General features: G+C 41.3%; 1 protein-coding gene across 1 annotated transcript; it reads right to left on the bottom strand.

The window, feature by feature from the left end:
- Positions 1-3,237: 3,237 nt before the first annotated feature.
- On the bottom strand, positions 3,238-20,965 carry LOC109030111 (RNA-binding protein 5). Its single transcript, XM_019040913.2, is given in 4 exon segments — positions 3,238-7,630; positions 7,633-9,584; positions 13,105-13,195; positions 20,786-20,965. Coding segments are annotated over 2 exon segments (2,628 nt in total). The 5' UTR covers positions 9,563-9,584; positions 13,105-13,195; positions 20,786-20,965; the 3' UTR covers positions 3,238-6,932.
- Between the last annotated feature and the right edge of the window lie 1,222 nt (positions 20,966-22,187).

Below are 22,187 nucleotides of genomic sequence, written 5' to 3' on the forward strand. Positions count from 1 at the left end.
CCCCGGGGAGGAATTGGATAGGGAAAGGAAAGGAATCTTCACCTACCCGGCTCGCTGGTAGGACTTGAGAAGAGCTGGAATGAGCCATGGAACTACATTCTTGAACACCTTTGAACATCCCCATCCCCAATACTACCCCCTAGTGCATAATTCTTCTGAGGAGGAGTTGGTCAAGGAAAGGAAAGGAAAGGAATCTTCACCTACCCGGCTCACTGGTAGGACTTGAGTGGAACTGGAATGAGCCATGGAACTACAATCCTCAAAACGTCTGAACATTCCCATCCCCCGTGCATGACTTTTGCCCACATTAATGAGCAGAGAGAAAAGGAAACATATTCTTACGGCCATGTGTCGCCGTATACTTTCCACGTGTTAGTTGAAGAATCGATTAAAATTTTCGACAGATTGCTGAATTGACGGCAAGCAGTACACTAATCATACATCCCCATCCTTCCATGTGCAACATACGGTTGCTGGCAGAATCCGGTTACATACCATATAACAACAAAAAGCCTAAAAAGCTTAAAAGCGTTAAAAGCTTAGGTACGCGTGGTGAAGTTTTCAGGTTCCGAAAATGTTCAGTTCAACGGTATAAATACTGGGAACGACACTTGAATTCGTCACATATTCCACATCCAAGAGAGTCGACCGCTGAATGAGGTCAGATAATCACGGTGCATATAGTTTCTTTTGAAACGAAAGTACTTCAGCCTGGAAACAAAGGAACTCTCGACTATTTCGCGCAAACACGAAGCTTATAGCTTGGTGTGAGGTACATAACTTCGAATTTGAAAAAGTTATACTTGTGACGGAAAGTTCTTTTCGATTCTTCCTGAGAGAAGAACCTCCAATTGTAACACAGCATCATGAACAGGCGCTTTCAATCTTCTTTTTGAACAGTAAATAATTTCACAATGACCATTATAGAATCAAATAATGTCTCTTCTTATAATTTACACTTTGCTATTTGCAAAAATGTTTAATAAGGTAGTCCAAGGACGACGGAAGTTCGCGTGGTCAAATAATTCCCGACCAAATTAATGAAGAAAAAAAAAAAAAAAAACAGCGGACAAACATATCCTTCAGGACTCACGCGTGAAAATTTCTTCTAAATGCGATGAATGTCGTCAGAAAAGACTAAAACTAAATGATACGAAGGTAAAAACGGTGACAATGAGACGAACACCAAAATGAAGTTCGAAAAGCTTAGAATAGTGACGCATCATTTCTCTTCACTTTGCAGCTTGAAGAAACGGGTGTACAAGAAATTGTACAGGTGCCTGAATAGAAAAATGTTCCGAAGGCTCTACGATAGGAGTATGATATCGTCCCAGAAATTCAAGTTTCAACAGGTTTATAAGTAAAAATGTTTGAAATAAAATAATTTTAAATGGATGAGAGAACCCTTTTTGAAAATTACCGGGGTAAAATTCTTTTTACATGTGTTTTTTTTTTTTTTTTTTTTTTAAAATCAAGTAAGTTCCTTCAAGGCAAGATGAACACGTGATAACGATGGAAATTCACACATGGGAAAGAAATTCGCGACAAAGAAAGAAAATTCCATTACTTACCGGTGTACAATATCATAATATTGAAAAAAGTTCTTCCGTCGCATTCTTGAATTGGTTCTCCACGATGAACGTTCACAACTTGCTGATCTCCGAAAACGAAAAAAAAAAACACTCTTCCTTACATTAAAATGATCAGTATTCTTAGATAATTCTCCCAAATGATGTGATGATTTTTTTTTTCTTCTTAGAATTGGGTTTGACTTTTGTCTTTGGGTCAGATCATGTTGTCACGATTTGAAAACCGTGAAAGTATTCACATCTTCGCCTATCCTTCCGAGCTTCACATTAGAAACTATGCATACGATGACGAGTGCAGTAGTCATCTCCTCAACCAAAAATTAAAGATCGCCGAACACGCAATGGAAAAAGTAAGTACAATAGTTGAGTAGGTGAAGTTGAAAAAAAAAGATGAGATCTTCGAATACTTCCCATCTTGACAAAATGGTTAGATAATCTTGGCTGGCATCTTGAGTCAGCACAAATGAGAAATGTCGACTTCAATACCAAGAAAAAAATCGACTTCCTTTGAAAGTTTCCGGCTGTACCGAGAAAACAACCTGTTGCATTGAAAAAGCGATTACGTAGGCGAAGTATGAGTAGATTGCATTTTGCAAAGAGGGACCAGAAGCATTGCAATGATGCTAAGATTGTGCAACTTCATCCTTTGCAATATAATTACTGAAAACATGAAAAAATAAGAAATCGACTTGGTAATTTTTGTCTAAAATTTACAGTTTTTAGCGAGTAAAATAGACACTGTTGATGGATAATCAGGTTTTTCTTCCAAGAAAAAAGAAGTTGCACAATCTTAGCAATATTGCAATGCTCGTGGTTCCTTCATGCAAAATGCAATCCAAGTTAAGTTATAAGAGCAAGAGCTTCCTAGAGCGATGGTACTGTTCTTGACGCAACGACTATGTTCCTCGGAGCAGCCGATTACCGGTAAGGAAGGCTTTTTCCTCGCTGTAGCTTGCCGGTTTTTCTCAGTCCATGCATCTCGTGAGTGTTCGTTCAATGCAGAGTTTTTCCTGTGAAGCTTTGAAGGGCCGAGGAATGGAGTAATTATGTGGTGATCAATATCTTCAAAAGATGTTCCTCTAGTGTAATAGAGCAGGCACGTTGTGACAAAAAATCGTACCTCGAGCCACAAAAAGTGGAGACGCAATTCGCCGTGAAAAAGGCTGAAATCCGTCTTCAGTCAAAACTTGTAAACTCTGTATGTCTCATCATGCCACTATCAGTTGGAAGACGCTAATCTCTGTCAGATACCTGTGACGGTAGCACTCTTTAACTTGAGGAAAATATTTTTGAAACTGTCGAGATTTTTAAGAGTTTTATAGAATTTGAGCTTCATTAACTAGGGCGCATCGCTGAAACATGTGCGAATAAATGTACAGTGTGAACAGGACCGGGCCTTTTTGTTTTAATTATGAACAGTCTCTTTATCGTGACTACGTCTTTCTATTGTTAGGTTCTTCGTCTGATTATTAATATTTATAAAAGAAGGTGAAAATTCATGACAGCTCAAATATTGAACGACAAAATTTTACATAGCAAAATAATTAGTGCGCAAAGAGTTGATTTTGAGTTGAAGACAAGTGAGAAGCGATGCTTGTACTTTCCAAAAACATTACTTGGGGAAATGGGGAAATCACAAAATGAGATGTGAAATTAACGAACTCTTTTATTGTACGTAGAAAAAACATTGCGGGGGGAAAAAGTTCATTCAGAAGGCAAAATGCCTCACAAGATGTATTACAAAGTTTAAAATAAATAACAGCATATTCTTAAAGAGTATTCTGGAAGGAAACAACAAAGAACTGAAGCGAAAAACTAAAATAAAAAAATTCAATATAAATAAATACAACCCCTCCCCCCAACCCGCCCGCCCGTATGAGTCAGTCTAAGTAATCACTGATGAGTCGAACACTATACAAAACTTAAAATTACTCTGACTTCGATAATGTACAGCTAATTAACAAAACAAAGGTATCGTATCTACATTGAAATCACTTCATAAGATCTAAAAAGAGCATTTTCCTGGGAGGAGCGCGTGAAAGAACACTTCATGATTCTCAGGAGAGGTTGTTCTGGTAGAAGAACGTTGAATGATTAAAATCCGCTCAAGAAAGCCGAGAAGGTATGATTCGAACAACATTATGAGACTCCAGCGACTAATTGGACTGCATTTTGCAATTTGGAGCTATAAATTCTGGCTCATCTGTAAAAACACTTATGTGCAGAGGGAAACTAATGGCGCATACGTTGTTTTTAAACCGGGCTAGAATTTTTAGTTCCAAATTGCAAAATGCAGTCCAATTTTCGATCAAACTTGACGATAGGAATTCTTCAGGATACGCATGGAGAAAAAAGCTTCGTGCGTGGGACCCGAAGTTCAGGTAATATGGATCTCTGAAGTTTTCAGATTGAGCATCTGAACACTTTGGGTCTAGCTGTCGAGGTTCGGATCACACATCTGAAACTTCAGTTCTTACATCTGAGGTACTTCAAATGTGAGAACCGAAGTTTTTCGGATGTGAAAACCGAAGTACTTCAGATGTAAGAACTGAAGTTCCAGATGTGTGATCCAAACCTCAGCAGTCGGACCGTAAGTGTTCGGATGCTCAATCTGAAAACTTCAGAGATCCATATGACCTAAACTTTGGGTCCCACGCACGTAGTTTTTTTCTCAGTGTGGAAACGTAAATATTAACGTACATCTACTCTCCTTTCAAGCTTAAAACGTTCAGACAGTGCAAGTCCTCGCGCTATCAAGGCTTATCACATAGAGTCGCCCTGAAAATGCTAAAGGTTGAACGGTCGGCGAGACATCTTTACCCGACACTTGAGTACGAGCAAGGTAGGGATTACATACAGCTAGGGATACAGCTTTCACAACATTGTTTTCCTTATGCAGTTCACCAGACAACGAGATATGGGATACTTTAACTCCCACGTGACACACGAAGGGCGTTCAATATGACGTAGACACTGAAATGTACACAGGGTGATCCAAAGTCCAATCGCAGGAGGTATTTCCACGCGTCAAGATAAGACTTTTTTCTTCGATAAATTTCTTTCCGAAAGTGCTTATCAACGGGGCAGTAGTTTCGTTTACGCAGTTCTCAGACAGGAATCGTTTTTCCTGCGTTATGGCAGCGGTAGTGCGCGAAATCTTAATCTTGCGATTTTTTTTTTAGAACTTAGAGAGTCCTATTAAAGAATCACTTTGCGAAAAAACTTCCATAAAAGAAAAAAGTGTTATTTTGACCCGTAGAACACACTGGAAAAGAAAACACATTGGATCTAGTCCAGACTCTTGAAAACATGGACAAGAAAAAGGACTCTTGATTCAATCAGATTTAAGCTTAAATCAAAAGGAAATCGCTCAAATTAAGAGGCTTGGTTCTTGATTTAAGCTTAAATCTGATTGAATCAAGAATATTTTTTCTTGTCGATGTCTTTAAGAGTCTGGACTCTAGATCCAATGTTCTTTTCTTCCAGTGCACACTCCTGCAGTCTACAGAGAATGTGTGCTAAAGATCGAGTTACTTACAAGAGCTTTGACAAATACACTACATGTGTTGGCAAGAGAAAGTTACGAATATGACAAAAAGGGTTCAGATTTGACTTTCACTCCGAACTGATAATACGTAGGTCTCTCGAACTATATGTGTGACATGTACATAACTAATGGAAGAGCCTTAAGTACACTTTGTGCTTCTAGACTAAGTATCAACGTACGACAAAGCAATAAAAAAATCCATGGAAGTATTTACACAATCCTTGGTAAAATACTTGGTAAGCCGTAAAAGAAGAGACTGGGTCTCCAGAAACGGAAGATTTTCAGTTGAAATACCGACTGAAAAGTTCAAGTCGTTACTTTGGAAGAATACTTCTTAAGTCGTGAGAAATTTACATGCGAGTATTCACAGATAGTGATACATTGGTGTAGAATTGGAGGGCCGGAGATCAATTTTTGACTGTAAGGCATCTTTCAAAAACCAACAAAAATAAAACGAAGGGGGAAATCCATAACCATCAATATTCACACGAAGCCCTTGTAGATGCATCGACAAGCGTTGTTAAAATAGCATCATCTTCGTTCAAAACGGTGGTAGGGGCGACTAGATCGCAATTAGAATCACTCAATAGACTGATTCAGTGACAACGTAAATTCTATTGCAGGAAACACTTGCACGCATTTCACCACCATAGCGCGAGGAGCGCGAATCAAGAGACAAGGTTGTGTGTTCGACTACAACTAAACCATGACGTAGTCACTAAATAAGTCTATAGTGATCCATCACTGAGATCTGTAGTGATAGGTGAATAAGGGGTTGCCGGATCCCTCATCATAACTTGACATCATTTTGCAATTAGGAAAAACTAGTACCGGCTTATTATGGTGACAACGAACGTACCGCTAATTTCCCTGTGAATTTAGGTTCTTCTACGGGTTAGCTAGAAATAGTGGTTACCAATTGCAAAATAAAGTCCAACCGCTACCTTTAAGAGGAGAATCGAGCATGAGCCACGTCGGAGCCGTTGAACACTTTTCAGCTGCTGGTATTTAGGAAACCAGTGGGCTGATTATTGGAATTGATGGACAAGGCTATAGACTAAGAGGACAAAGGAGCGATTCTCTTGGTCGAAATAGGCTAAGAAAAAAAATGATGGAGTAACCTAAGTGTCTCTCGTGGGTTGCCGTTCGTTAGTCTATTAACTACCTTCTTTGTCCATTGCAACCACCAGCTTCCACCAATAGGACCCCTCCACATCCCTTTTATTTTCTATGTCTACACCTTCGTCCATAAATTTCAATAGTGGAAAAACAAGGATGAAAAAACGGGAAACAAGGCTAAAAATACACAATTAATGAAACCCGAGACGTTTCGACTCAAAACTGAGTCATTTTCAGTCGGGAACAATAAAAATTTAAAAGAAAAACGATAAAAAAACCTGAGCCCTACATGGTGGTGGCCAGGATCTGAGAGAAAGAGGGCCACCATGTAGGGCTCAGGTTTTTTTTATCGTTTTTCTTTTAAATTCTTATTGTTTCCGACTGAAAATGACTCAGTTTTGAGTCGAAACGTCTCGGATTTCATTAATCGTGTATTTTTAGCATTGTTTCCCGTTTTTTCATCCTTGTTTTTCCACTGTTATCATTGTCTTGGGCTGCTCTTAAAAATTTGTATCTAAAAATTTCAATAGTCACCCCACAGGTCATGCCATGCGGAACTAACGCTCGACTAAGAGAGAAACAGTGAAGGCGCTTACGGCAACTACCCAGGACATCGAAAGGAACTCATTGGAGAAGGAATCCACGTTGGAAGTATTATTTGTTGCGGAAGCCGGAGACTAGCTATCACAGATTTCCTCGTACCTATGCCTCATCATCTTCTTGACACAGTCTTTGTAGGTTTCGCCGGGTGCGCGGGTGATTCCCGTCGCCCGGGATCCCAAGCCCGCCGTCGCGACGCGCTGCTCGGCTTCGATGATGGTGGTCCGCCCTTGGTTCTTCTTGCCGAGACCCATTCCCTCCTGCCAGCCCATTTTCTGGAGGAGCTTATTACCCAAGTTATCGGAGCCGATCCCGGCTCTCGTTGGTTCTTCGTAGCTGACGGTCGCTTCTTTGGCTTTGAGGAAGGCTTCCTTGTAGCGGTTGGGCCTGGGCTCGTCCGGCTCGCCGTACTTCTGCCGCCGCTCCTTAGCGCGATCCCTGTACTGGACGTTCCTCTTCTGGATATCGTCGGGGTCCAATCCTCTGTCATCGTACCACTTCCGAAGGTTCTGCTTGTGCAAGTCCGACAGAGACTGGTGCTTCAGCAACACGTCTTTACTGGGGAACTGACGCTTGCACAACAAGCAAGCCAGTTTCACCCAGTCGGTGTGTTGCTTGTCTTCGTTGGCCGTGTTCTCGGCCGTCTCGTCTTCGCTGTCGCTGCCTTGGCCGTAGTTGGCGACGAGGCTTTCGGTTTTGCTCAGGAAGGGTGCGGGGTCAGGATCTATGTACAGCGCGGACTGGGTGGGCTCCTTGCGTTCGAGAACCGAGAACCGATGTCTGCAGAGCCCTGGGCCTTCGTGTTGGACGCGGCGGCTTGCGCGGCGACGAGATTCTGCTTGGCGATTTCCTTCTTGTGGTTCAGGGTCTTGGCCCACTTCTCCATGTCTTTCGCGATCCTCTTCGCTACTTTGACCTTATCGTCCTTTTCGGGCTTTTCCTTCTTCTCGGCGTCGGACGCCGGAGCAGCGAGGGCCATTCCTGCGGCTCCGCCGTTGGCTGCACCGCCGACGGATGGGACCGTGCTGGAAGTTGGTGCGGGAAGATACGTGTTGCGCGTACCGTCCCAGTACAAGAACTTGGCCAACTTGGAATTATAATAATACTGCGAATTCGCATCATAGTACAGTGTTGTGTAAGGGTCGTAATAGTAACCGGACGTCTTGTCGTACTGGTAGGTGCTCACGTCCGGGATCGGGTACGCATGCTCGCCGGAACCGGTCGGGGCTTCGACCAGAGGCGTAGCCGCGGCGGTTTTAGTACCGTCGTCTTGAGGAGTGGCAACATTGGAAGAACCCGTGGTCGGTAGCGAAATCATTTCACCATTGGAGATTTGCTTCGAGTAATACTGTAAGTAATAGGTTAAATAGGTCGCCTTTTCCTCGGGGGTCTTGGCGTATAAATTCGCGCTGTACTCCGCCAACCGGTTCACGTCTTCCAAGGTATATTGATTGCCCTCGGTCTTCTGATGGCTCCACTGCGCCGCTGCGATGGCGGCGTTGGCGGCATTGGAAGGTACCGTTGAACTACTTTGTACAGGGGTTAATTTACAGTAGGAGATATCTACAGCCCGGTTGTTGACATACAGTGTGTCCATCAGCAAACAATTATGCAAGTACATAGCATCGACGACGTTGTTCATTTCCAAGTAGCACACTCCTCGCGACATACCCGTGACGGGGTCCTTACCGATACGCACGCTCCTAATCGGCAAGTTGGACAGCTTTTCAATCGACCTAAGGACGTTTTCTTCGGTCGTTTTCAAGTCGAGATTCCTCAAAAGCACCGTGCTGGTGGGGTGCGTGCTGATCTCGTCGAGAAGATCATCGCTCCCGCCCGACGATCGCGGGGTACCGCACTTGTAGCAGTAGTCCCTCCGCTTGAAGTTGCGAGCGTTGCACTTGCAGAACCAATCGGCTCCGCCGTCGGGCTCGTTGGGCACGAAGATGCTGTACTGCATGACCGCCCGGTACAAGTCCTTGATCATGAGCTCGCCTCGCTTCCACTCGATCAGGGACTGGGCTTCCCGGGTCGTGAAGAACTCGACGAAAGCGAAGCCTCTCGAGGCGCCCGTGTCCTTCTTCCGGATGAGGCGAACGTCCTTGGGGACGAGCTGGTTCTTGAGGATCTCGTTGCGGATGTCGTCCTCGGTGACGTGCTGGACCAAGCCTCGGATGATGAGGGTCCTGTTGGGCGTCTGCTTCTTGTACGAGAACCGGTCGTACTCGAGCAGCTCGTAGTCGTAGTTGGTGTCGTCCTGCCACTCGCCGCGCTTGCTGTAGCTCGAGCTCGAGCTGTCGCGTCGATCCGGGTCCCGGAGCCGATCCTTGTCGCTGCGATGCCGACCGCCGCGAGAGTCTTCGTCCCACGAGCGGTCTTCGTCGTAGCGACTCGAGTCGCGACTCTTGCTTCGGGAGGAATGCCGACTGCTCCGATCCTCCTTGGGCGAGTCGCGCCGCGATTTCGGTGAATAAAAATCATCCCTCTTACCTTTTCTCTCGTCGCCTCTACCTCGCTCCCAGGACCTGTCCCTGGGGCTGCGACTCCTGTCCCTCCGCCGTTCGTCGCCGCGGCGCTCTTGGTCGAGAAATATCTCGACCGACCGCTTCCACGTTTCGCGGTCCTCCGGGGGGGATCGCCTCGAGCCTCGATCCCTCCGCTCGTGCCGGGAGTAGCTCCGTGAGTAGTCGCCTTCTGGGTGGGCCATCCCTCTCGTGCGGACTAAATAGCTTTACAACGGAAAAGAATCAACGTCACATTAGTGGGTTGCAAAATGAGGGTGACAACATTGGTGAGCACAAGGACCATCGACCATAGAACAACTTAACATTAACAAGGTATGGAAGACATGCTGAGATAGAAGCGACTTTCGCTTTCGACATCGTTACCGAGCTCGCCGATTAACCTCTTCCTCGTCGGAGCCGAGAATTGAACGCGCCGTCGACTCCTCGGTTTTTACGTCTTACCATTCTTTGCCCGTAAAAGTAGATTACAGCATATGCTTAAAAGGGGACCCAACGATGAGATAGATTACTGCGTCGAGTTTTTTTTTTCAAGAAATGACCTCCTCATATCAAGATCAAAAACTTCAAGAATACAATCGAAAAATATTATATATACGTGTTTGTTTACATAGCTTTCTCCGAGGAGGTGTGGGGAGGGGGGGGGGTGTTGAGTTTGGAAGAGTGCATGCTCCGTCATATTTAAGCCCTCGGCAGTCACTGGTAGAAAAACCTCTTGGTTCAAGAGTGCAATTTCTTGTCGCCGAATTTGAGTCTGGACTCTTGTTTCAATGCAAAATCTGCTTGAATCAATGCAAAATCCGCTTGAAACAAGAGTTCAAGACTCTTAAATCCGGCGACAAGAAACTGCACTGTTAAGTCAATGCAATGCGGCATTGGTCCAAGAGATTTTTGTTACCAGTGCACTGAGATAACGGTGTGCACACAAAAATATGAAATCCGCAGCTAATTCAGTAAACCATTAATGAATGGTCCTCAATAAAATGGGGCGGGTCGTTGATGGCACTTCTCTTCAGAGCCTGGGTTCTTCCTTACTCATCAAGGAGCAGCCAATCCTCAATTGTTTTAAATAACTCAATCGATGTCTAGTCGGTTGTCTGGTGAAGCCGATCTGATATGATTGATGATTGGAACGTCTTCGGGGAGAGGTACTCGGCATGATTTTAATGTTAGATGGTTCCTATCAAATTCGCTTTTCAACGCCAAAATCTCACTCCTTGTCTCAAAGCAACCTTCGAATTTAATTAAAGAGCTTCTCTTTGGTGTGGTGGCGACTTAAAGTTTTCAGACATGAAAAGAGGGCACGGAGTTTGGCACTAGCTCCATGCAGGACTTGTTAATTTAAAATAATTGCACTTTTTCTGTAGGAGAATAAAAAAAAGGAAAACCTTTAAAGTCTTAACTTTTGTGTTCCTGAAAACTGAGGAATGAAGAATTGCAGGGAATCAGTCAAACCATGTGACCTCATTTGCTACGCCTAATACTAAAAACATTTATTTCGCTTGTGGGAAAGAGAAATCCGCCTCAATGCTGCTGATAGTTTGACAATATGTCAAAATTATTAGTATCTGAGCTTTAGCAGAAATGCTTCCCAACACGAAAAAGACTAATTAGCGCTGAGCCCTGAGACTTTAGGTAAAATAGTGCCAAAATAAAGACAGTAGTGCTGAGCTTTTTTAGGGTTCGGCCCCACTGCCTGTAGTTGGCACTATTTTACCGGAAGTGTCGGGGCTTGGCGCTAATTGTTTTTCGGATTCTTTTCTTTGCTGTGAGGATATTACGAAGTCGATATCTGTTACAATATCATATGCGTGTCATAATTCGTTAATAATTCGGGTTTCTTGCTTTTCAATTTTCAACTAATTTTCAGGAAAAAATTAGTTCCTCCTGACTTATTGTCAGGACAAAATTAGTTAATCTTAAAATTTGGGAAACTTGATATTCGTATAAGAAAATATAAACTACATCCAAACCGCAACCAGCGTTTGGCTTTAGGCTATACTTGTACATTGCAGGAGAAAATGTTTAAATGGGGAACGATAAATGGTTGAGAGCTTTATTTTTGCGGCAATCATAGAAATTAGGATTCACGTTCGAGATAATTCAAATGCCCTCGTTCTTCTCTCTTTACTTAGATCAGAATTTCCACAAAGGGCTCATACGCTTTGACGGCCTCGAGAAGAAGAAAAATAGAGATCATTGAAATTACCAATTTCTTCTCCCTTTACTGAAATAAGAAATTCCTACATAGAAATCATACGCTTTGAATGCCTAAGAAATCTTAATCCCTCATAATTGCGGTGTCTGTTTTCCTAACAACTAAGGCCATAGTTAAACCAGAGTAGAAGAAAGAAAGAATAAATAAAATAAAATTTAAAAAAAAAAAAGATGACTGCGCAATGAACGAGACTTCTCCGTTCAACTTGGTGTATTCACGTTCAAATCAATGTGCATAAAATATTGGTCACTGCGACTTGGATGCCAAAATGTAAATCAGGCCTCTTGAAATTTAAATCACGGTTGAATAACCGTCGTATGGACATAGAGATGGTGAATTTTGCAGATTCGTTGAATTCAAAGAGAGACTGAAAATTTCGTGATAGGGAGAGAGAAAAAAAACTCGTTGCAACAGATGCCTCCAATGGCAAATAGAAAAAGGGATATCAGATAAAATTAGCCATGGACTTAAAATAACGTTATATTATTTATTATCAACTAGAAATTTCAATTTCGGGGACAGAAAACTTGGCGAAAAGATGAAGAGTTTCTGCTTTAATCGCAAAGAAGGAGATCAGGGCTAAGATGTAAATGTAAATTAAGACATTCCCTTAACCAAATGTGCGACTCCAAACGCAATTTTTAAAGCTAGAAAACGCTGGGCCGTTGAAACGTGTCAAATATTCAGGAATTGTTAATGAAAGTAAATAAAAATATTAAAAAAAAAAAAAAAAAAAAGAAACGGTGTAACAAACTGCAGATTTGCTGCGTTATAGTTCACTCAGAAAAGGTAATATTTTGAAAATTTGTTGAACAATTTTAATGGTTAGAGCCAGTGCGAATTTCAAATCTCGGAAAAGTATTAGGCTTTTGTGGGACGAGAATCTGGTGAGCGATGTACGAATCCGAACAAAACAAAATAATCAGGGATTCGCTTAAAGTTCAAAATTGGTAAATTTCGAAACATCAAAATACCAGATCTAGTTCTCGGAGCAGTAGAAATTCGGATACTAAAATTTTGACTTCCTCCTTTTTCTCTCCCTGATCAAGATCCGAACACTCCGAAGAGAAGAAAAACTTCGACGCACAACAGTCTGTAAAGTCTGTCAGAAAAAAAGTCTGTAAACTTCCGTGTCTCCCACAAATCGAGCTCTCGAGTGATAGCTTCCGGAGAAGAACTTGGAGGATGGCTGCAGAGAGACGAGGATCCAAAATCATCCCGGAACACTACCGAGCGTCCATCATCACTTACGAAACAATCGTGAAACAAGCGCGGGAATAACGTTAATCATTGCTGTTATTACACTCCCGATAACTGTCACTCAGTACAATTACATGGAACTCAATGTTCAATGTTCCACGAGATAATTTAATGTTCCATGTTCCACGAGATAATTTAATGTTCAATGTTCTGAGCGCGAGGCGACGGATCGGCGATGAGTCCATGGTGTCGATCGGGGCTGAAAAGAGACACGTTAGATGATCGGTTGGTTTGGCTGAGCGAACTCACCTGTAGCTGTGATGCCGTGGCTAAAATGGGCTGCAAGCAACAAATACGATTTATCGGACTTTAATCTTCCGTGCTGTAACGCTCACGTCATCTGGAAAAAATCAAAAGCCTCCCAATATTAAACACATGGCAGGTTCGACAGAAACGTTCATCAATTTTCCGGAGAGATCACTCTTCGGCGGAACACGGATGACTCGACAGGGACGAGCAAGGGCGCGCTCAAAGTCGTGAGGGGTCACGTCACAAAACATTCGGAAGACCCGTCCTGATCGCGCGGCGCTCGGTGTCATCACGAATGTCGTCGAGCCACTGCTAGGTCTAAAAACAATTTTAAAAACGCTTTTCAGGGTACCTGCTAAACCAGGCTGGCCAAAAATCAGTACTCATACGGTACTTTTTCAATGCATTCTCAAGGAATTCGGTACCTCCTTGACAGAAAAATGCAGTACTTTTTCAGTACCTCCACTTGAAGAAATCAAAGAAATCTCGAAAATTTGAAATCCTCGTTCGAATTGCGAAAAAAGTAGGGAGAAAATATGAATGAGAGAGTGAATGGGGCGCGAAAGGTAACATGTTCAGTAAATAAACTAAAAACTTATGTTTTAAAAATGGACCACTAGACAAGGTACGAATTTAAGCATTCTGATACATGTTACTTAACCAGAATTTCACGTACAGCACGATCCGCGCAACGAAAAGTAATAAAACAAACTCCAAACGAAGATATTAACGTTTTTATTTCACATAGGTTACGAGGAATTTGAATTGCCCGCTGACAAGAAACTCAAAGCTCTACGTGAGTCAAATTGCACACTACAACGGTTTCAACAAGCTTCTCAATCGAGTAATGATCATGTGTGTTGTTAAAACTATAAGCAATTTGCTACAGCTGAGCCAAAGGGTCAAGATTGAGGTTGCCAGATTATAATATCGCAGAAACTGTCATGATAACGTTTAGCGCACGATGTGAATCACGGAGAGCATTGAGTTATCATGAGCGGGTGGTTTGAATTCACGCATCAAGAATCATTAAATATCTTTGGAAGGAGTTAATTTCGGTAATTTTCGTTGTGCGCGACGTATTATACGTGAAATTTTGTTTAGAAACACGTATCAGAATGCTAAAATTCGTACCTTGTCTAGTGGTCCATTCTAAAAAAAGACAGAGAATTTTATAATTCCTATTTTTTAGATAAGGATTTCATTAGCCAACGTTGTTCTGTATATTTAAAGAAATTAATTCAGTTAATTTAAATCATGTAAATAGATACAAGAGATATTCTTATAGTAGTTGCGTCTTCCAAAAAAAAAAAAAAAAAAAAAAAAAAAAAAAAAAAAAAAAAAAAAAAAATTGCGAAAAAAATGACGTTGAAACAAATTTCATTGATGGATCGAAAATTAACCGACTGCACCATCTCGATTCATCAGGGAGACGCTACTTAAAGAATCAACGCGCAGGGGATGGCTTACTTTCATGGCTTCATTAAAAAGTTAGCATGGTATAAAGGAACATCTTCCGGAAATACCGCATTCTCCGGTACTTCGCGACTGCCCTTAAAAAACCAGTGCTGTTCCCGGACTAATGCACACTTTTTCTCTATCACCCTCCCTTTCTTTTCCACGTGATCAGAATGAAACAAAAAAAAAGTACTGAGCTGAAACTGAAAAACCTGAAAATGATGAAAGGAGAAATACAGAAGCAAGCAAAGTTTAGGGATGGAAAAATCAACTGGATCCAACCATTAATTGGGCCGCGTTCAGCAAAAAGGAACCAAGCCAAATCAGCTTTTGCAAAATATAACTGGGCAATTTAATTTTTTACAGGAGAAAGTTTGTGCAGATTCCTCGGAAAATTTAAGGGACTTTGCCTTGTACTAAAAAGAAAATTCGTAGAAATTTACACAAAAATCAGCGAAACTGTTTTCATGTAAAAAATAGAATTGTCCGATTAAATTTGGGAATGGCTGACGTGGCTTGGTTCCTTCCTGCTGGAGGCGGTCCAGTTGTGAACGTGAATTTTCCTGAAAGGAAATCGAAGACAAGGAGTTCATTGGAACGAAGAACCTAAATCTTTGCAATGCTGCCAAGACAAATGATTCCGGGAAAAAATAGCCGAATTTCCCAAAAAATTTCCCAGGAAAACTCCCTTTCTCCGGAGAAAATTCTCGTCGGCGGAAAACATGTTCTTGTTAAGAAAAATCCAATCGTACATGCAGATCAGCAGCTAAATATAAATAAACGGGCAGCTGTGGCACGACTATAGCTTTTCCCGATGAGAAAATTTCCTCGCAATAGAGCACCACCCCCCACCCACCCCCCGTTGTACCCGATGTAAATCTTAGCCGCCCAACTGGTATCTGAGAGAGTAATTAATACTAATAGTTATTACTCCTCCTAAGGATGTAACATGGAAAAAAAAAACAACGCTGACTGCACTTAAGTAGTTCAATAGGGCAAGTGCCGTTGAACCATGCAACATACTGTATTGCCGTATGTAGCATTATGAGAAGTCCGTCCATGAGCCCAAGTTCTAAACATACGCATCATATTTGAGCTGGATGTTTCAGAAAGGGTTCTATGATATAATTATTGCCAATTTTCGAAGAACAAAAAATTAAAAAACTGAAGAAAATTTTTTTAAAAAAATTGAGTTGTTTGTAAAAAATTACATAATTGAAACTTCAAGGAAAAAGTAGAGATACCGTTAACTATGAAAGAAAAGAAGAAAAAAAAATCTGGAAAGAGAAATTCCATCAGCTGCCATGAGAATAATAGTGAAAATCAGTTGCGCGCAGATGATGAAGAAAAGATCATTCCGAAAATCACTTGGCTTCATGTGTCTTGAAACAGCATGAAGTAATCAATTTCCTTGCCAAGGAGTGAAAAAATAAAACAGAAAACAGAATAAGTGATCCTATTCACAGCTAGTAAATAAAGAGGTGTAATTCTTGATACATTTGCGTCGTTATCTGTTGTAGGTACATTGAGGCTCAAATCTTGCAACTGCACAATGCTCTAATACCGTGCTAAGAGGAAACGACCTATAAACATTTCATTCCTCCGATAAAATGTATATTTGACAAAAAGTTGTCAATATTTTTCCACTGAATTATTCGAAAATTGCATTCAATTAATAAATAATAATTTAAATTCAATAAATAAATAAGGCAAAATTCAATAGATTGAGTGTAAATAATTAAAGCAAATGAGCCAATGGGCAAGATCAGACCTAAGAAAAATTTTACTCTTTAAAATCTTATACAGAAAATAATTCACGTCACAGGAAGTTAGGAGATCAACTCCTGAATGAAATATTAACAAGTATGATTAACAGAGATCAAATGAAGGTATTGTAAATAATGACATCATTCACGATTTATCCTCCTTTATTCCTTATTCTTCACTATTTATCCAATGCGAAGTGTAAACACTTTAATACTTTATTCAGGAGTTGATATTCAGACTACCTGTTGAGCGATTAATTTTTTTTTTTTTTTGGTGAAATTTAGAAGAGAAAATATGATGCACAGTGATTAAATTCATCCCTTGTAAAGAGGCCAATTAAGAAAACAAAAAACAAAAGATCAGATGTTTCTAAAAAGTACTGGTTTCAACAGTAATTTCAGGGAAATGATGATTCATTCTTCTGAAAATCTTGTGGTTAAATGTAAAACTAAGGAAAATTACTCCAATACAATGTTTCCTACTCAATACTACTACTGAGAAATAATTTTGTACACCTAAATAAGGTGACCTTCACTTTGCTTTTGCTTAGGATTTTATGGGCGCGATGCATACTTTCCATCCGCACTGCACATAGGACTTGGGGATGCCAGATGATGAGGGATGAGTTTGAGGATTTTTGCGCTCAGCAGAGATGTTTTCAGGAGCATTGGGGGAACTAGTTAGGAGGAGGGGGGAGAAATATTACCCTCTCCTGACTTCAAGAAATATGAGGGCTTTTGCTAAGTTAGCTGTGTTGCTAGACTTTCATTGTGGAATTTGTAATTCTACCAAAAATATTTCCATGTGAAGATGAACCATCAAGCTAAAAATTTAACTCAGCATTCGCACAAATTTATAAATTTTTTTTGTGGCACAATGGTACAACTTCTGGGAAACATCCTGTTAAAGGTAACGAGGCACTTAGCATATTTCTTGAAAAATTTGCTAAAAAAATATCTTTGCACATTTCTGCGTTTGATAACTTATACCTACAAAAGTACATAACGATCCAAAAAGTGGTGAATTTTACCAGTCAGGCATCAAGGGGTGAAATATGGGAGCATAAATATAGCATTAGGTACCTAAGATGACATTTGAATCAGTGAGTTCGAAAATACACCAACTCGGAAAAAAAAATTTTCAGGAAACACCTAAAACTTCGCAGCGGGCGAAGAAGTTAGTTTAAGAAAAACTTGTTTGGTGCCAAAGGACGCAAGAAGTACTCTACAGACTTTAACGCACCAAGTTTCAGATACTGATATTTCATAGTCTGCCCTGAAAAATTTATATTTTTTGACCTGAATAACGCTTGAATATTTATATAACTTGTTGGCACAAGGTATACTGAACCGAAAAAATAAAACAGCATCGGATAGTCGCCCGTTTCCCTTGATCGGCCAAAAATTGGTATTTCCAATGAAATTCTTCGATTCTTCCCTTTTCCCGTCGCCGTTTCGAGCACTTCCGATTGCAATTTCGAAATATCCTTTTGCGTGCAGATGCTTCTACTTATCCATAAGTGTTACTAAACCGTAAAAAAGTGAAAATCGAAAAAAACCCGTGTTGGAGTGTTTCCGAACTCACTGATTCATTTTACATTATTGGAAACATGATTATGTGGATGGATAAGGTGGGGAGACGGCAGACGATAGGATGGGTTAGAGTAGGTATTGGTTAGAGAGTGCTCGAACTGCTCTGAGTTCCCGTCGCGCCACGCAGCCATCTTGCCTGCTCATTCCGAGGGGGTCTTTGCCTGCAAAAAGTAAACATCGGACTTTCGTCTCTTTTTGCTACCATTTAGCAAACAGCTTAACTTCAGTATAATCCTGAAAAATTCCACCCTGATGCGATACTAAATCCTGACTCCAAAATCAGCTATTACCTTATTGATATGACGGTTAAAATTAATGCTGATAATTAAAAGTAGTGGCAGCAAAATTTCAGAATGTATCAGACTGAAAACAAGCTTGGAAAGTTCCAAAGGTAAGGCCTAGGAATTGATCAAAACAATTCGCTTACAGTGCTTAGTAAGCGCCCGAGAGATAACTGCTATCGTTGGATCAATTACGCAGGATTTGCCTGAATGAAGTCATTATAATTCCACCTAAGCTTACTCTTATCCCCTGTGAATTAATGATGCTTCAGAGCTCAGTATTTTCAGCGCTGATGTCAATTAGAAGAAGAAACTACTACCTACAATCCTTGAGTTTGCACTTTCAGTTAGACTTTCCAGAATTTTTTTCTAGATCGAGTTGGCAGGAGGCTGGACCACTTTCCACAATGTATTCACAAAAATCAAAACACCGCTTAGAGAAACTTTTTCCGAGTTGCAGCAGATTCATTTTAAAATGCACCATTTCAATTGATTTCATAGGGAGATTCACAAGGAAGAAACACCCTGCTGATATGTACTACAGAACTAAGATGGTTACATTATCAGCTAGCATTGAAGGCTGCGAACGCCTTCAAAAATTTAATGTTTCGATGGGGAGGATCACCATAAACATAAGTGGCCACAACTTTTCAAGGAGCTGGCATATACTGTATGAAGAGTTCGGGCACTGATTTCATGGGAATCAAGGGGAATTCTGGGGAACTTAAATACTGACAAATAAAGCCGGACCCTCAAAAAACCTGCTTATCAATGTAATTGTTCTCAGTAGTGCAAGTGAATTCTTACACTGAAGCTAACTGTTGTAACTGTGGGGTAAAATGTTAGGAGTCATCCCTAATTTTATAGGGCAGATTTAAAGTTGAAATGAAGAGTAGGATTGCTGCTTTAAGAGTTTGTGAAGGGTTGAGCTTTGGTGTCTTGGTTGAATGGTTCGTTAAGTTTTTAAGGACACTGTTTCCTGTTTGAAGCGCATTTTGAACACGGTGTCCAGTAAATTTGAAAACTACGTAAGCCTGGGAGCACGATCTTAAAATTTCAAAACATTTCAGCAAAAGAAGATCAATCCTGACAAGGGCTGTGGGCCTAGAGCATTGAGACTTCACTGGTTAACATATCTCTCTCCTAAAAACTTAACGAGAGATTATTTGTGATCAGTCTACTTAACAGCTGAGTGATTTACACCATCTAAGGCTCCGCTGTGCTAAACCCTGACGCCTTAATTACTTCCACGTCTTCAGTGGTATTTTGCAAGAATAGGCACACAAGATCTCACTTTTCAATCGCTGGATAATTAATACTTCACTGCAACACGGAGCTTGTGGTAAGTTGTGAGATGCAAAAAAGAAGTGATACCTTAAACAAAAACTACATTAATATGCAGCATTAGAAAGTTACTCACTCAGACTACCTCAAGCTGTTCATGATGGAAGTAAACTACAACACAAATTGCCTTATAATTTTAAAACACAATGAGGTAATTACTTCAAAAAACTTATCGGTACAACTAGTTGGGCTCATGGTTCGTTCAGATTCAGTTTCTGAAAAGGGGGCACGTGGGGCAGTGTTATGGCAACACTGTTATGGAACAACCGTAACACGCTCAGAAAACAGTACAACAAAAGTGTGACACTTGTTAACTAAATTACTAACCGCACTCCTTGCTTCTATACTCTCATTAGTTGCGTAATAGTGTCGCAAAAACCACAAAATCTTAAGCAGAGAGCATTCGTTGCACTGAGAAAAATACACCTTAACCTAACTTGCCGATCCAACTCGGGCGAAATCAACTTCGTTTTCCAACACACCCACACCGTTACAGAAAGTCACCAGTTAAGGATGGTGCATGATCAGTACAAGCCCCCCCTCGATGTAGAAATTGAACGGACAGAAGTCATGGAGAGAATACAATGCATAGTAGCAGTGTAGCCAACTACTGACATCTTCAAGACTAAGAAATGCGCATCGGCCTAACAGCAGGTAAAAGTAAGATTCTAGAAACTGGCCAAATTCATTGAAAACTCAACTTCTACATAGTGCTCATTAGATCTGCCTGCTTGAAGTAAGGCAGGGCATTTCTTGACTAGCCGCCAACAGCTACATTGTCTCTCCAATTGATAGTGGGTATGCAGCGGATACAGCTCATGGTTAAGGTGCTACGTCCAGTTATGATACAAACTACAAGATGGGCTCCAAGGATAATTAAAGAGTACTGACTGCCAGATCAGGTATATATCAAATCACACGTGAGAAGAAGTCGAAGGGGTAGACTTAAAAGTTCAAAACAGAACTTTCTGGAAACCTAGCCACAGGTTCAAACTTGTTCGATGCAGCCGCATGGCTTCATCAAGATTGACATATCATTCAATACATGCGACGTTCCACCTCGCAAATTATACCTCGAGATTACTGGAAAGAGCAATGCTTAACTTGCAACAAACAAATTCGACAGGTACCTTCCAGTAAAATGTAATTTCCACTAGTGGGGGTTCAAGAATCGGGAAGATGGACCAAGTTCGTTCTCAGCAGCACGGGACAAAAGCATGAAACAAGACTTCCACTTACCCATCCGATGATATTTATCGTAGCAGAACATGAGGAAGACTTTCTGGCACAAAATAAGACTAATTTAAGCTTGATAAGATGAGAAAATTATGTCTTTATCCGCAATATGTAGCGACGTAATTCCTTTCACAGTAACACATCCGCCATTTTGATCAATTCTCCTTCGACCGACGCTCGCAGCGGCGCGCGCGAAGACAAAAGGAGGGAAGAGTTCATTTTGCAGACATGCGTCTCCTGAAGCTACCTGCCCGATTGGTCCTAATTTTAGCCACCTTTAGTCGTGATCATTATTGACACTAATTTCCAGTGATTTATGCCGATCCAGTTCAGTGAAATTTAGTTTCAAGGAGACATTGGATGCGTAATAATAAAATTCAAGAGCCTACTAAAGTGAATGTGCTGAGTGAGACGAATCTCTGCCGATCGTAAAATCCCCGCAGAGGCCGCGCAAAGTTCGTGACGTCACGTCTCTGTGATGGGAGGGGTAGGGGATCACTGAAAGCTCTGGATGGAATGGAAAGAACATACAGGGTGTCTCAGACAGCTTGTTCCAGGTTGTTTTTTTTTGGTCGTCAAGGTCACACGAAGTCGAGGACTGCGGGGCTGTCTAGGCAATCGACCTCGAAGAGTCCGAATTTAATGGTCCCGATGCCCCCTCCCTCCCTCCCATCCTGTCATCCTCCGTCATCCTCATCACCCCTTACAGGGTAAAGGTGGTCACGGTCCTTATAGTAGGGGTTCTTGACCGAATCGTGATTCAATAGCATTAGAATTGAGAAGTACGGAACATTACATTAAGTTTGAATCGTTAGTAATTTAAAATCGGCCTAAAAATGACCCCCTGATGAAAGCACTGCGTCCCCTGCCCCCTCCCTCAAGACTCTCCGAAAAAGCATGATATTCCGGGTTTTAGTAATTGCTAGGATCCTTGATCCACCAGTTAGACTTAAGTTATGTAAATAGATGTTCAAGTAAAATTTCCCTAATACTGTAAAGTAGGAGAAATGAAATAAAGATTAAAAAAAAAAAAAAAAAAAAAAAAAATCCGGGTAATCGATTTCAAAGAATCCGACTTTCATGGTCCCGGAGCCCTCTAGCTTCCCTTGGAAGTTAGCTCTCCTTTCCGAATCAGGGTGAGGAAAACTCATAGTGAAATTTTCCGTAATTTTCAATTCTAATGCAATTGAATCGAAATTCGGTCGGGGGCCCCGACTTTAAAAACCCTCCGAGGGGTGGAGGGGGGGGGGTTCGGTACCATGAAATTCGGATTCTTAGGGGTCGATTCCCTACCCAGCCCTGACTAAGTATCAGGGTCGGACTGGCTCGCATCTGAGGGCGTAGACCCTTGGCTGGTTAAAGGGGCGTAATGTGATATTTCCTAGTAGGGCATTCCCTACGTGGA

The sequence above is a fragment of the Bemisia tabaci genome, chromosome 7 (assembly GCF_918797505.1).
Source record: "Bemisia tabaci chromosome 7, PGI_BMITA_v3".
Classification (NCBI taxonomy): Eukaryota; Metazoa; Arthropoda; class Insecta; order Hemiptera; family Aleyrodidae; genus Bemisia; species Bemisia tabaci.